Source organism: Diorhabda sublineata, chromosome X, assembly GCF_026230105.1.
Source record: "Diorhabda sublineata isolate icDioSubl1.1 chromosome X, icDioSubl1.1, whole genome shotgun sequence".
Lineage (NCBI taxonomy): Eukaryota > Metazoa > Arthropoda > Insecta > Coleoptera > Chrysomelidae > Diorhabda > Diorhabda sublineata.
The window spans coordinates 34,211,938-34,229,916 of NC_079485.1; the positions used below are offsets into that span (position 1 = coordinate 34,211,938).

At 29.9% G+C, this 17,979-nt stretch overlaps 1 protein-coding gene across 10 annotated transcripts in view; it reads right to left on the bottom strand.

Annotated features, from left to right (window-relative positions):
- The window catches only part of LOC130451000 (aryl hydrocarbon receptor nuclear translocator homolog), a 96,580-nt gene that overhangs the window by 61,408 nt on the left and 17,193 nt on the right, over positions 1–17,979 (bottom strand). For 2 of the 10 annotated variants that reach the window (XM_056789774.1, XM_056789778.1), the window contains exon 1: positions 15,554–16,067. The exons of 5 other annotated variants lie outside the window; for them this stretch is intronic. In XM_056789774.1, coding sequence (XP_056645752.1) covers positions 15,554–15,726 — 173 coding nt within the window. In that variant the 5' untranslated portion in view covers positions 15,727–16,067. Of the gene's footprint in view, positions 1–15,553; positions 16,068–17,979 lie in introns of those variants that run through there. 3 more of the 10 variants (XM_056789773.1, XM_056789776.1, XM_056789777.1) reach the window with 3 other exon arrangements.

Sequence of the window (17,979 nt, forward strand, 5' to 3'; positions counted from 1 at the left end):
GTTGAAATAAATGATGCTCTTCTATAGGTAAATTGCCAGATGTTAAGGCATGAACATTCGGACTATCAACTTGATGCTCTTCGAAGATTATATCAGTGTCTACTTTACCTTTATTTACAGCTTATGAATATTCTTGGTTTACCAAACAGTCATAACTGTGATAACGATAATTTGATGTTGAGCATTAAATTTTACAAAATTTTTCCTATTCAAAACACACATCAGGAAAGTGTGTGGGAATTTAGAAAAAATTTTCATTCACCTTGACAGTAATGACACATTTTAATTACAATAACGCGACCATTGGTAAGTGGCAGAACTAAATGTGTATTGCCGAAATTTACATGCAAGTTGACCTTCTTATTGGGAATGTTTCGAGAGTGGGAGTACAAAAATGCTTTATGTCAGCAAATATTCTCGTTGAAAGCAGATGACTTCGTTTTTTTCTACGCCAAAGATTTACACACTTCTTTTTTATTGAAGAATGAAGCATCTTTTAATTTTAGGCATTATTTTTTCTTCAGTATTTCGCTTGATCGGATTATATCTTTGAATTTCATCATCTGTTATATTAGGTTTGTTCCAACCTGCTAGTCGGGACCGTACCTGGAACGGTTATCGGAAGAGTTTATAGATATTTACAGCGCAGTCTCCGGCTATGCACGGTTCTTGTAACAGTACTTGCTATCAACCAAGTATCGAAAAGACAGTCCCGGAAACGGTTCTCAAACAATACCTAAGTCGGTTGGAACGCAAAACAGAATCGTTCGTATAAATTTTTGTACATTTCTAGTTTTTGAAGTTCAATAAAGATTACGCTCTCACTTTGAGAAGTGTTGATGTTGAATTTTAAAGTTTCTTTTGGCATTCATTATAAAAAATAATTGATTATATTATTCATTGTATAATAATATTCAAATGAACGTTTAATAACAGGATAGATTCCATATATTTAAAAATAATGTATGTAAAATCATTGACTTGACCTCTAACATTGTATGTGCTTGACAAAAAACAAACAATATGAATTCTTTCATAATTTGGTGTTTTCAGAAATGTAGCAAGATATTTTTATATCAATCTTTTTCACTTTTATTTGACATAAATAGGCGTTTTTTCGAGTTTTCAGTTCACTTACGAACACTTTCTCTGACAAGATGTTTTACGAAACTAAATGAACTAAACAGTTTAATAACCAACGTGTAGCTTTTAGAAAGGCCAGAATGTCTGCATAAACTGTCATAAAAATGCTAAAATTAGTCAGTTACCTTAGATCACAAACCAATGCAGGTTGTTCAAAGATTATGCCTATTGGACAATCTAAGCCGGGATAAGTTTGTCATAGATGTCATAGACTTTGTAAAGGTTTTGTTACTATTTTTATATAATGGTCTGTCGATAAAAATGTTCTGAGTACATTGTTGAAATAAGATTAATAGTCAAATCTTACGGTGGTCAATACAGACTAAAATCAGAGCAAGGTGTTATGTAGAATATATGTTAGTGTGACCTATATATATATATATATATATATATATATATATATATATATATATATATACAATAAGACAAAAAGTATAGAATACGAATAAAGTAGAAATAATCTTTACACTTCTCTTCTTACGGCAGATGGTGTGGCTATTATAAGGTTTAATTATTCTAATTTATATTAAATATTAAATGCCCTGAAATTGCAATACAATATCGATATATCGTTCTTTTAATTCTATTTTCCCTTTTAGTTTGCCATATCATATTCCTGAATAAAGACGACGATAATTTTATTTCCTTTTAAATATATATATATATATATATATATATATATATATATATATATATATATATATATATATATATATATATATATATATATATATATATATATGGCATTATTTACAGGACCATGGGGGTATATTTGCATCCTGTAGTCTGATAACGGTTTACTAATGAAACCTTTATCAGACCATAATAGCACGTAACACAGATTTAACGCTACAACACGCTAACTCTACGGTAAATATCAAATGCCGTGAGCCCTTTGAGAGTCACATTCGCAATCTCTCACAAAACAGAAAACATTTGATGAATTATTTTTGACATTTGAAGAGGATTAAAGGTAACAGAAAATTATCTAGAATAAAACAGATGGAAATGTTAATCACATCAGTTTATCAATTTTTTTTGGTCTTTGTAAGGCAGTCAGATGTTTAGTTGTTGATAATAATCATAATCACACGTACAGAAAAAGAACAATTCAAATAGGGAGAAAATAATGGTTATGAATCTTTTATAACATATGAGATATTATCTTAGAATCGCCCTTATATCAAAATAGAAAAGTAACATCTCTCTCAATTCAACACACCATTGCTTATGCCCTTAAAAATGGTTAGCGATTTACTCAAATATTTTTCACTAAATCTATTGTATATTGTGGCACCACTTCCGTTTCATTCGGGGTGGTATATTACAGATCTAAAATTCATACAAGTAGCCATTTCTAATCAAATCTAAAATGTCAAATTTATAAGCCGTGATTCACCAATCCTTTGGGAAAAGTAAGTTTTTGTTTCATCTATTAAGAAATTGTTTGTTTTTCATGACCCCATTTTTAACAATACTATAAAATTGCATCTTCAATTAATTACTTTTCCATTCAGGGCTAAAATTCATTTCAATTCATTGTAATAAATAAATCCAACTATATGTGGAATGTGGACACGTCAGCAAATTCGAGAGAAGCATTTGCACTACCTATGATTAGATTTCATACTTAAACTTATGTTTTGTTTTTCACGATTCAACAAAAAAAATGAATAAAAGGTTGTGTTCTATTTGATAAGGCGTCGATTTTGGAACACCCATGAAATTCAAAGAAATTATTAATAAAAAGTGAAATTGTACTGGGAAATTTTTATCACGCTCGATGACTGATAGGGGAATGGGAATGGGATGTAATTTTTAAGATACAAGGATGAACGTGACTCCCATAGACACAAATATTGTTATATATTTTCAAATATGTTTATATCAAAGTGACCCTGTTACCAATATGTTTCTAAATATTATATCATATGTTTATATTTAATCTGTTTTGTTTTTATTTCTAAGAATCATTAGACAAATAACCTTATCTACAATATTAAACATTAAAATTTGCGAAAAAAATTACTAACAATACTGTAATATGAACAAAGAATACTATTTATTAACAAAAATAGTATTATAAATTAATTATGATGACGACTTTTATGAAAATATTTATTAGAATATGATCAACCCAAAGCTTACCTAAGTAAATATTTAAAATTATTCACAATCGACACAAAACTGGAAGAGGGAAGTTCCGGAATGACAGATTTGAATTTTATTCTTTCTGCTAAGCCTTCATTTAAGTAACCAATTTCGCAGGCTTGTGCAAAGCACTATTGGAGTAACTTTTTAGATGGCTATAGCTCATTGTCGCCAATCACTACTCATGGGTATTCTGTTTTATTCGTAAAATTCAATTTCATAAATTAAAGCAATGGTTGTGCCTAAAATATCCATACTTATGTAAAAGTAGAATTGGGTTATAAACTTAATAATTGAATTAAATAGTTGGTCGATTATTTTAATATCAATCAATTATATGACTCTATATATGTATCTTATCCGTTTCAATACCTAAAAAAATCATTTCAGTAAATGAACGGAAAGATGAGAAAAAAATTAATAACAGCAATGAGATTATGGATACAGACATTCATATATTGAAAACCTCCATCAGGTTCAGACTTGTCAGTTTCTAGCGTCAGTCTGTACATAATGGGTCAGAATGTAAGTAAGTAAATAATTGTTTCGATTTATGAATAAGTAAAGAGCGGAGCAAACAGATCACCTCATAGAATTCTCAGTCCTATTGGAATATTTATTTCGAGACAGGCTCTCGGTTCAAGGAACAAATTAACTCGATAAAAACAAACTTAGGATTATGCTTGATTCACTGCTTCAACCTTCGTAAGAGAATATCTCGCTTCTAAAGTTGTCTTTTAAACATTTGATGACAAAGATGAGAGTTACTGAGATACTGTGTATGTATGTATTTACCAATATCCCCATAAAATTGTTATCGTTCATTCGTTACTGAAAATTTCAAAATTAATACAAGCAATATCACTAAAAATGCCTTTGTTAGTCGCTCAATATTAGCCACACGATATTTATCAGTTAATAAATATTTAGTACCTCTTTATAGTGTTTAGTAATAGATGTAATTTATTACTTCATCAACAGTCATTAATTGCACCTCAACCAATTTTAGATGTAAAATGATTTGTTTATTATTTATAGATTCATATTGATGTGACGTTTAAAATTCTCATTATATCTTTAATTATTTTAAACGGAAAACCGCTCTTATTTCCCCTATAATAAATCTCGGTAGAGAACTTCCTGTTTCATAATTGTACTGTGTAACTAAAACATAAGAATCTACAGTATGAATTTCCCAGATACAAACACTACACCTGTAGTTGTTTGGATGTAAACAGTAGACAAAAGAATACCATATAGAATTATTGTGAATATTCATAATGTAACTATGAGTTATATCAAAAATATGTCTGAATTCCTAGACCCATTTAATAGAAAAAACTAATTTTAGGTGAAATTTAACTTCCGAAAGTGTCATATTCGGTATTTTACTGTTAACAAATGCGATACACTTAGGCATATAGCTTTCTAGTTAGCAGAATAGTAGATTCACAAAAAATAGCAATTTTATGGAGTGACTGAGACATATCGAGTATATAGTATATCTACCCAACAAAAAACGTTTTTCATTCAATACGACGACGGTTTAAGTAAAGCCAGTTTGCGAAATTTTGACATGTATTGTTTGAGGATAACTGTTGCCTTAAAACATATCGTCCCTAATCGTAAAATAGAAAAAAGAATCTAAATTCAAAATAATTCTTTATGTTATATATTTATGAAAAAAGTCTTATCTTGCTTTAAGAAAGTTATTTAACCATGAGATGTGGAAATCTACGGAAAAATTGAGTTTCTAACAGAAGATGTAATTGTCGGGGCAGTAGTTTTTAATGAGCGCCTGTTATTCATAGCTGCAGAAAGCGAAAATTTTATTTTTAGTAATTAAACGATTTTTAAGAAAATATTCCAATTCAAAATAGGTAATTAATACGTTTTAGAATACACTAATATATAATATATACTTAAACATGCTGATAAAGCAGTCAACTTCGTGCTTATTACTCCGAATGTTATGATAAGAAGAAATAGCAAGAAAATTAAGAAACTAGGTAAACATGTAGAAAAACGTTTCTAATACTGCTTATCAAATCAAAATTATTACTGTTATTCAATTAATGTTTGGAAACATATTTTCATTTTCATAACGTTCATAAATCAATTTTTCATATAATTATTATCAAAGAAACACATCAAATGGGAAGTGATATATGGACCTTCCACTCATTTGTGAAAACACATACACACATATATTATATGATGAATAATCAATACGGGTGGTTAGTACTTTTTAATAATTTATTGTAGGCAAAAGGTTATTGTCGATTGAATATTTCTTTCAATACAAAATTTGTTCTTAAAAACAGGTAAAATTAATATTTTGACCTATTTCGGTCTTTACCAAAATATGACGACATAAAAAAACGACTGTTTTAATCACAAAATCTAATCTTTTCTAATTGTTACATTTCAAAAATATTAAGCAGTTAAGCAATTAAATTATTCGTAGTTGCATTGAAATTTATAAGATAGAATTGAAAATATTACTCAAATTAGGTTCTTTTTATCATTGACATCTTTCTTGTTCATTTGTATGAGACCCCTTTCTAAAAACCCCTTTTCTGGTATTTCATTCCGTTTCCGTTTTTCAGTTTTTATAATTGAAGGTATGTTTTTTTTATATTTCATGGTTCCTTATCATTTTTTTTTGATTTTTGAATAGATAAGCATCTAAATTCACAATCTGATAGTCGTATCAGATTACTCTAAGGTTATTAGAGCCATTTTTACATTAATAAAATAATAAGCAATATATGTTGTTTCTAAAAATAGTCGTTTTTTGTAGTTGTTGTCAGTTGTTAAAACTTTGGGCAAATTTATAATCCATATAATGATTTCTATATAAAACGTGTTCGGTAAGAAAGTCAGGATATAATTTAATGTCATTTTTGTGAGAGGGTATCCAAATGGCGAGTGACCTTTTATACTGACCAATGTATTTCTTCCTACTAAACACACTGTTTAAACTACCACCACACCAATAATTACACTGTCTGACACGCGTTTCGATAACCAAGTTATCGTCTTCGGAGACTGAAGGTAAACTAATAAATAATTTACAGTTTTCAAGCACTTTTACAACTATCGAATTATTCAAATAAATATGATATTAGTATAAGTCGTAAATGACATAAACAAAAGGACTGCATTAATTCAATTATAAAAATTCAAAAATTTTTGGATGGGGATCAAATATAACAGGAAGAAACTTTTTAGAAATGGTTCGCATACATAGGAATGAGAAAGCTGGCGAGAACTCGATAATTTAAGTAAAATTCATAATTCAATTTGTGATTAAAACAGATTTTTTTATATGAATGTTGTAGGTAATCTATTGATTAATAAAATTATGCGAGTGTCAAGTCACCTTTTGGTAAAGATCGAAACGTTAACATTTTTATCTGTTCTTTAGAACTAAATTTCTATTATATATTCTATATTTATCAATAGATGACGTATATCATGAATTGTCGTGGGATTTTGGCATTAAAAATGTATTCCAAGTAGAGGATTCGGTCCCGGGATCTAGAAGATCAGGATTCCTATCATATTTTATCCCGAAATTTTCGGGATTAAATTCAATGAATCCCGAATCCCGGGATTTTCGGGACTAATATATTTTTTATAATGTGTAATAAAAATGTGCGTGAAACGAAACGCACTTACTTTCATTTAACGTTAAACGTCAAAATTTGCCGGCCATCTTGTTTACACAACTGATTGCGTTTGTTTCTGCTAACGACCGGTGTCGGATTAATTAAATGTGTGTAAAGTAGTGTAAAAATTACGCTTCAGATCGTGTAAGTATTGATATTGTTAATTGGTGATAAACAATTAATTTATTAAAAAACAACAATGCATTAATGTGTATGAGAAAATATAGATGAAAAACAGCGAATGTTTTTTCTGTTGATCTAAGAGGTTATGTTTATGTTGTACATAGATCAGGGCCGGATTAAGCTAGGGGCTTGGGGGGGGGGGTATAGCCCCGGGCCCCATCATTTGGAAATCATTCTGTATTTTTTAATGTGTTGATGCCACAAATCTAAAGTATTGATACTATTTTGTGAATTTTTCCGGGTTTCCGAATTCCTTAAGGGGGCCTCGTCATTATTTTAGCCCCGGGCCTTATAAATCTTAATCTGGCCCTGACATAGATTTAAATGTTCTTTTCCTTTTTGGTTAGGTTTAAGAAGTAAACAATGTCATTCTCCAAGGAAAGTTTTTATGTCAAACATAAAAAAGATGAAGACGTTACGTCAGTATGGAGTCATTTTTTAGTCGAAAAACGGGTAGCTCAGCACAATGTAAGCGTTGTTTAGCTATTTTAAAAATCTTAGGAGGATCAACCAAAGGCCTACATACTCATCTATTTTCAAAAAATTCCGTAAAAGTAGATTCTGATAAGGCATCTTCCTCAACGAACCAAAATAATGAAAGACCACCTTCGAAAAGAAAAATGATGTCAGTCGCCGACTATTTTGTGAAATCTGATACTCTTGACGATGGTTTGGCCCGTATGACTTCGCTAGATCGTTTTCCTTTGTGACAACAAACGATTTAAGATCGTTACTCTTAGCAAAAGGGTACTCAGACTTACCTAAATCTGCTTCAACAATCCGCAACAGAGTACTAGACTATAGTGTAAAGATAAAAAAAATAAATAACAGCTGAACTATCTACATTGAAAAAAGGAGGACAACGATTTAGTCTAAGTTTTGACGAATGGACTTCTACCTTTAATAAGAGATATATGAATTTAAATTACCGAAACTTGTGTTCATACTTTAAAAAAGCCGCTTTTGGAGTTTCATATCTCATTAGATACAGATATTGTGGCAATAGTGACTGATGGTCCAAATGTAATGCTGAAGGTTGGAAAACTTGTTAATATAGAACACTATTTAGCCGTTTGTAATTTATTGTATAAAAAGACACCTGTAAATGAGACTACCAGTGATGATATTGATGACTCGGATGATGATAATGAAGGACTATACTCAGGATTAGTAATTGAAACTGGAAATGGTCGGGATTTGACTTATGATGATCGAAATATTAATGAATTAGTAAAGAAGGTTCGTAAAGTGGTTCTTATTTTCAAATGAGCATCCTTGAAAAATGTTGGAACAGTCTCTTTACAATGCTGGAGCGATTTGATCTTTTAAAAACTAGCGTAAAAAAGGCACTTATTGATCTTAATAATCTTGTACCATTTGAAGAGTCAGATTTTCAACTCATTAGTGAGATAATCAAGGTATTGGTGCCAGTTGAATTATCTGTAGAAGCACTTTGTCGTTCTGACGCCAATTTGTATACGGCGGATGCGACACTCAAGTTTCTTTTTCAAAAATTGCGTGACAATGACTCAATTTTGGCTTCTAACTTAAAGACACATTTATTGAACCGCTTGAAAGATCATCGAAAAAGTGAATAAGTGGAGTATTAAACTATCTACAGAATCCTCACACTGAGAAGACTGACTTGGAGACTGTGAAGGAGTTATTTTCATGTCCAAGCAAGATGACTATAAAAAAACAGATTATTTTGTCAACTGGGAAAATTGAAGATAGTGATAATGAAGAAAATGACATGAACATTGAACCCACGCAGACAACTAGTAAAACTGATTTAACATTAAAAGAAAAGCTTCAGAACGAAATAGAAAACAGTATGAAAACTATAAATCCTGAAGCATATAAAGAAACTGATCTCTATAAGATCATTAAGCAAGAAATGAATTCTTTATGAGGCTAGTTCCACACGAGGTTATAATTTGGAGAAGGCTTATAAAAATTTATTGACGATACGTCCAACTTCCATCGAGCCTGAACACGCGTTTTCCGCTGCTTCATATTTGTGCAACAAATTAAGAAGTATGCTCTCGGATGAGACGTTGGATGCGTTGTTATTTCTTAGATTTTATTTTCGTGGCTTAAATAAGTAAATTATAGTTTCTAGTCTATTTGATTTAAAATATGAGTCCTATTAACATTGATCTCTTTTGACAAATTTTAAGAAGTTGATTTTTTTAAGTTTATTGTAAAATAAAATAAACAAACTAGGCAATAATTTATAATTTTGTTTTGTTTTTGAAGATTTAAGTAAAAATTTAAAATAAAAGGTTGATTTTGATATGTTCTACTTTCTTTTTGCTACCACTTTCTATTACCAATAAAATCCCGGGACTATCCTGGAATCCCGGTATTAACTGTTGATAATCCCGAAATCCTGGAACTAGAAAAATCGACCGGGATCGAATCCTCTAATTCCAAGCTTTCGAATAACTAGGTATTCATCGACAAAGAATTAAACGAGGATATTGGGATAATACAAGATTTCTATTAAATATTAAATCCATCTAATTGAAAACGGTACCTTAAAAATGACAATACACATAAATATCAATGTCTATTTTTATCTATCAATACATTGATCATCTTGAGCAATATATGTTGTATGTATCTAAAAATAGGCGTTCTTGTAGTTATTTTCTGTTGTTAATAATTTGACAAATGTATAATCTATAGAATGGTATAATTTGCTGCCACATTTGTCAAATTTGATGAGATGATCATTGTAAGGTTGTGGCAATGAAATAACATACAATATTTTCCAGCCCTAATTAAATAGATTTTGTATAAAACAATAAAAATGGTGCTAATGAGTGGATACTTCATAATAAATAAACAAAAACTCTTCTAAATTTTAAATCAGTGGAAAATTTTAATTTTCGACCATTTTGGAATCTATCTTTAAATTCTCAGTTCAAACTCTTCCAGAACAATTCTATTGTATTTGGTTGCGAATCCTTTTCAATGAAATGTTCGTTAAAAAGTCAAAGAGAAATATTTGATTTTGCATAAACTATAATATAACAATTCTTTGATGGAAGAACATTCTGAAAAAGATATTTTAATCAAAGAGCATGAGAATTTTGGTGACCTTCATTTAAAGAAAAGAAGTATACAATGTATTTTTATTATTTTAGGAATTACGACGGAAATAAGAAGAATAAAGTAATAAAAAGTTGAACGCATCATGCATTTTATATTTTTATCGTCATATACAAATCAGAGTCAGGTAAGGAAACGTACGTTTTTGAAATTTTGATGATTTTCCAAGTTTTTACGACATTTTTACGTCTGTTACATCCTCCAACCAAATATTCCATATTTTTCATTAAATAATTATACCACTACTTTGTTTACTTCTCTTACTGAGAATATTAGAATCAATTTTCAGTTTATAATAATTATTATGAATACAAAAACCACTATATAATCAGTTGAAAATATTATTTAACATTGAAGAAGATGTATTTTATTTATTGTATATAGATAGGATTCTAAAACATGAGCTTCGGTTATTTTGAATTTCCTACCAATTTCGTAACTCAAACGCAGAAGAAATTGGGAATTTGCATGCTAGAAGAATACGCTTAGAATTATAGACCTCTAAATAATCAACAAAAATAAATCTGTGCTGCTGATGAAACCCATTATCCTCGTCCCAGCGAACATATTATTAATGTCTGTGATGGAACTGCTCGGAATATTTGAAACTAAATGGAGACAGTTGCTGTAAGGAGATATTTCCCAAGAACAACAAATTGACGGAATTCTGTGAAATTATGATGAAAAATCAAATTTAAAACGATAATTACAACAATGTACTGTTTACCGATGAACTAAATTTTGAATACATTGTAAAGAAATCAGTCCAAGATTTTGGCTCGGGAAAATGGGAACTATATCTGTATCATAAATTTGAAAATTGTTTAGTTAGAAGTAGTGGTAGTGTATTGTTTTTATCTCTAGTTTTCTTTTTTCAATTATCTTTAAGATTATTAAGGAAATTCATTTTTTAGAATCTTACTTTAAGGCAAAAGGATTTAACAATATTTTTGTTAAATTATTTGTGACATGTGAAAAAAATCTTAGTAATTCAATAACAGCTCGACGTACTTTTTCCCATTCTTGGTTTGATTCTGTTCGATTTAAATTCTAATAAGAAGGGTGTAGTGGAAATCTAGTACAATTATAATTTATTGTGACAGTATATGTAAAATTTACACTGGTAGAATTGAAGTGAGTGCAGATCATTTGTTTTTGTGTTAGTATCTATACTACCTGATATCACTTGATAAAGAAAACGCCGGCCAATACAATTTTATCGGCAACATTTGATTGTTAGTATCATAAAAATATATATTTAGATAAATTTTTATACTCCTATAAACATGTATTATTCAAACAGATGGTACCAATTAAATCAATCAACATAATCATTTGATATAATTCTAAATAACTAAACACTTTATCCCCCATTTGCACCACGCGATAAATGGTAAAATATGGAATTAAAATCAATTTTTCAATCTGTTTAATAATAGCATTTTCTCAATGATCTACATGTTCTCGTCCTAGGTACTCAAACATATTTAAAATAACCATTTGACGTTGAATATGCGAATTTTTATGTCCAAACTCTTACTGACATTCGTACTAACACTTTTTTCACTATTAGATACTATATCGTATACATCAAAATAGAACCAAAAAGCCATCACTCTCAATGAATTTAAATACTTAATAATAATAAACACTGAAATTAAATACAAAAATAACAAACAGATACGAAAAACAAATTAAAATAGATGTAACATGCCTTCAACTGTCAACAGTCGAAACCAAACTACATATTTAATTTAATGCAAAGCGCTTCTTTAAAATTCACCCGGTATATCAGGTCGGAAATTTTTGTAGTCCTTCCCAGTATAGAAAAGGTAAGAAAAGTATGTTTTGTTTTCAATTCAATTTTCTGCAAATAGCCAAGATAAAAGTGTAGCTCATGTGTTCTGTCTATTTACTACAATGATCATTAGGAGATAACATATGGCTTTGTTTAACCGAAATTATAAAGAAAGCCAAGTAATCTTGCAAATGTCTTTGAAAATAGTGAATTATAATAAAGCAAAAAATTACTTAGACATTAAAAGTTTCAATCTTTTCCTTCAGCAAAAAACGCGATTGCCTGCTATTTCCGTCAATTTGTTTGTCATTTCACGTGCCAGGAATTAGTTAGGTATTCTTGAACATCCCAAAAGACTATATTTATCGGCTTCCTCGCTGACTAGCTTTCCTCAGCTTTGTTGGAGAGTCGGTATAACCTCAACTGTTGTTTTTTCTTTGCATATTATGCTACTCAAGTTTCGTCATCAGTCATCATTTTGTTCTCAGGACGTTCTCCCCATCCGTGTGGTAGTGGGAAGGAAATTCTAAGGCAGTGCGTATCCTTGAACATTTTCCACATTGTCTACCAAGTACTGAGTTTTCAATAGTCGTATTTTTTTCGTAACTGCCCAATAAATGTTTGGAAAGTTTTATGAAAGTTGCAAAATTGTGGAGAAAATGAATTTTTACATCGCTTTCTTCGACATCAGCCTACCACTTTCCAATTAATGTTTCTTCAGATTTTCTATAACTACTAACATTTTGTCATGTCCAGATTTGAACGAGGATATACAAAACGGACAAATAGACAAAATGTAAATTAAACTATGTGAAGGCGACAAAAAATAGTGATGCTTCTGGAATTCATAAAGTATCTGTTCATGTATACTAGAAGACTGTTTCGTAATTTCAGGACCCCTAAAATTATTGAATATTAATTCAACATTTTGTGCAAAATTTTTCGGAAAATAAAAACGAAAAATATAGAGGTACTGCTTAATTGATCAGTTTTAAAAAAATAGAAATTCAACTATAGATTTATTACTCACTCTAGCTATTAACGCGGAAGATTATGGAAGTACATCAAGATTTTGGAATAAAAATATGTTACGGCGCTGTAGATAACCAATGTATCCGATTCAGCCAGCGTAAACTGTGGTGTCTGTCGATTTATTAGTATGGTGAAAAGAAGATTTCTGTAAAACATACTTGCGACTGCCTCGCATCTGTACCGAAGTACCAGCGTGTTTGTATCGATACAGATGAATGCATGTAAAGGTTTACTGTTAACGTCTGAATTTAGTTTGAAGTACCAAACGCGCGTTATTCTGAACGTCGGTGTATTAGAAATACGTTACTGACTTGTCCATTAGGCGATTACTGTTGAAATAAAAACCTTTTTTCCACCAAATTTGACAATTATTCAGAAAGAACTAATGCTTAAATGATTTAATATTTAATAATTTTCAGCTGAGTTGTATTAACGATGCAAACAAGTGTCATCAATTATAGTATGAAGTAATGCGAAATATTCGCTCAAAAATCAACGTTAGCATACATTTGAAATTTGGTTTGATACTAAACATTAGACCAGTTTTTCAGAAACCACCACAATCTAGACACAAATATAAGATACCAACACACTTGTTTTCAAAAAGTATTTTATCGCTTGCTGTATAGAATTAATACATTGATATAGTCTTGAGCATATACATTTCAGTTGAATTAGATGAAGTTGCCAATAATTTCATTGCTTAATGACTTACATTTTTTTAATTTTGATTCAGCTAAGTTGAAAGACAATAGACTTTAACAGTTTGGAAACAAATCAATTATTTTCATAGTTTCATCTAATGTCAAATTTTTAATAGTTAAGAATGATGGTGAGTCATCTGTAAAGGTAATTAAAAAGAACTGGTATCTATAGGATGGGGCTACAATGAACATTAATGAGAATGTTGTAAACATTCTCAACGTTATAAACTCCATCATCCTGTAGATAACATTTTGTCAGGAATGCTTGCTGTTGAATTTTATTATTAAAATATTTTGATTCGATGAAGTAAAATATATAAAAAATATTACATGAGATTAAGACTGACAGATAGGAGGAAACAAGGCGGATTTAGACTATAGTAAGGTATACAGGATCATTTTTTACCATTAGAATTTAACAGATAAATTTCTCTAACACACAAACTATAAATAAACATTTGTCTTATTAATCTTGGAAGCGCTATTATCAGCACCAAGTCAAATAATATAGAGCGAACTCTTGAGGTCAGAAATCATTTAATAATAAGAATGCAACACAATTGCTAAACAACAAAATTTAAAACAATACAAGTTATACAAGTTGGAGTACTCAGCCCATTACTTTTGATAATACTTTGGACGAAATAATGCAGGCTAGCAAACGATCCAGAAAAATAGACCCCGTGATACAAAACATTGTAAAACATTACAAATCATCTAAGATTTGAATGAAGAATTGTTTCTGTCCTTCATCTTTTTTAAACAAATCGTTGCACTCTTGCATTAGTTTAATACCTCGTTCTGCAACATCATTCACTACGTTTATATATATTGTTAAATACAAGTTTATCAAAAAAATTGATCGAAGTTACATCGACAAACTGTTCTAACCCTCTCTTGAGTATATATTTTTTAGAAATGGTTTATATACACAGCAACGAGAAAGCTATCAATGATAAAAAAACATAAGCAATTTAAGTAAAATTTATAGTTTTATTTTATAAATTTAAATGCAACTGCGAATAATTTTATTGATGGCTGCTACATATTTTTGAGATGTAACAACTAGGAAGAAATTATTTCTATTCTGATTTTATTTTAAAATTCATGATTCATTTATTGATTAATATAATCAGGAATTGTAAGTTGTAAATATTAAGTCATATTTAGAGCGAAGTAGGTCGAAACTTAACATATTTTATCTGTTATTTTAAATTGATTTTCTACGAAACGAGACCTAAAATCAAGATAAATAATCGCGAATAACATATAAAAAGATATAGGAAATAAAAAATTGAAGAATATTAAGATGTGGATTGAATATTATCAATATAAGTGAATTAGTACTATTTTATTACATTAAAGTTTTCAACAAATAAATCGAAATGAGTGCGACAAATAGTGAATAGTGTTATTTGAAGAAATTCTATATTAGTTAGAAAATGAATATTTAATGGGATTTTAATTCTTTTGATAACCTTTCTATAAAGTTGAAACTCATTTTTCATTTCATTATAATTACAAAAATAGACTATTTCTTATAAAACATTAAGCCTGTAATTCACTGTAATAACCATAATTTCCATAGATGAAGAAATAAATAGAAATCAATTTCTTCCTTAAAAAAAAGCCATTTTTATAGATATCAATGAGTTTCCACCACATTTTCAATCAATGTGAAAACTTTCTTGAATTGAACCATTAAATTATTTTATAGAAATAGTAATCGTTTATAAAAATAAATTATTTACCTTATCCGTTTTTTCGAAAAATGTGCAACGGGGGTAGGATCCTGGCCCAAGCCGATAGGAGGAACTTGTACATGGTGAGGAATAGGAGGTGGCGGCGCATGAGGTTGTAAGTATGAAGGGGGCGGAGGGGGAGCGTAATGCGGCGGTGCTCCCCCCGCGTAAGCAGCGTACATATCCACAATTGGTAATTTAAAAATAACAACACAATTATAAGGCACTAAACTCTATCACAAATTTTTAAGATGTCACATTAGTTAATATATTAACGCAAAATGAATCTGGGGGGTCATCACATGGCACGGAGATGGTGGGAAACGAACGTACATCCGACCTCAACGATAGATTTCAACGAACTGACGGCTCCGAAAACGCTGCTTAATGGTTTAGCCTGTAGAATTGGGTAGATAATAGCGAAGCGCAAAGCTTAGTTGGATGCTGTAGTACTCATTATCAAACATTCATAACTCTCATTCCTATTTAGTTTAGATTTCTAGAACTTTTATTTCAATTATAAAATAAATGAATAATTTTTATAGCATTTTTCTTTTTTTATAAAAAATACAGTAAATGTTTTAGTTCATTATTATAAGAAGAAAATACATGATAGGAAAAAATTATTTTAGATATACCAGGTATACAATATTAAGAGCGAATTAATGTTAGTGTTCGTTAATCTAATCTAAAACTGTCCTATATTATGTAGATGTTGCTAAGACACCTGTAGTTTAGTATCATTGATTTAAAAAAAAAATATTCAAGTAATAGTTTATTAGAAAATGTACCATAGCCCAGTTCTTACGGTAAAGTTCTATATACAGCAGTAAAAAGCAGACAAAAGTCAATATTCATACCTTCTTATCTTAATTTCGAATTCAATACATTATAAAATGTAAATGAGCCAATCCTAAGGTATTAACCAATAATTCTATACCTTAGTGACAGAGGGTTTTTCAATATAAAAAAATGGTGAATTGTCAATAATAAATACATACATTTTATATTTTCAAAAAAAAATAGTATAGTAGATGTTAGGTCAGGAATTTCTTTCACAATCAATTAATATATACACATATTTTTTTTTGTTTCGGATACTAGCGTCATAAAACCTTATAATTGTTTCGACAAGTGCTTTGTATAATGCGATCAAAAAATTCCACAGTAGAAACTCAATTCAATAAAAAGATACATGAGAATATTCCATATACACTATTGTCAATAAACGGAAATTAAATACTACTATCAAAATGGAAACTTGAAAATTCAAACAGTTCATCAATTGTTTGCTGAACATTAGCATCGTTTTGAGAATTCAACCAAAAAATTTTAAACAATAATATGATAAAAGCAACATATTCACAGTTCTTTTTTTTCAATTATTGCGATTCGCAGCTAAAAATTTCTTTATTCGCAAAAATAAAACACATCTTATTACCAGTGTACTTGAATGGTACTATAATATTTGAGAAAGTGAAAAATCTTTATGCACATTTTAAAAAGCCAGGTAGTAAATGGATGGATGGAGAATTGAAGCGTCGGAGTGTTGGTTCAACCAGTCTAAGGTGCGACAATCCATGTCAAGCGTTAAAGTAATTGGAGACACCGCTGCAGCAGGAAGACAGTCGAAGAATTTTCTAACTTAGTTGCTGATGGACGATATAAACCTGCTCCTGTTTAAAGTAGACAAAACTTTCCTGTTTTGGAAACAAAAAACTGTACAACTGTAGATTTCAATATCAAGCCACGAATAACTTACAAATAATTTTTGTACTTTAAAAACATCTAAACACAGACATCTGCCTGTATTTTGTGCGAGTAAATCAGATAGCGTGGTTTACATGTGTTATTTTTGTGCATGATTCCGAAATTGAATTGTATCTTAAGTTAAAAACTTATTTGAAAAGACAAAATAATATATACTTCCAGGCTACGGTTATAGAGGATGCGTTTGCTGACGAACTGTCGTTATAACATGTAAGTCACATGACAGTGGTTATATTATACATCAATTCTGTGTTGTCAAAGGATTTTAAAAAATATTACTCATTACTAGTAAAACGGAAGCTCATCTTTTTTTATAATAATCAACTATTATCTCTTAAGACCAATAAAGTAAGAATATCGCATCCTAGAAGGCATCGAAAGATGATTACAGAACAATCAAATGGCAGACGAAAGTACATCCCCATCACAGAAATCCTTGGCTCCATATCTTATAAATATTTGTTTTCAAATATTTAGAGACATCTATTACAAATCTATGTATTCAAACTGAAACATTTCTTATATAAAAATCAAATATGTTCGAACTTTCAACATTGTGACTAATATGTGGGTAGTGTAAGGATTGAATCATATTCAGAATAACCGGGATAACTTCCTTCGTTTTTTTATTAATCAAGTGGGTTCCGACGTGTTCATGACAACGA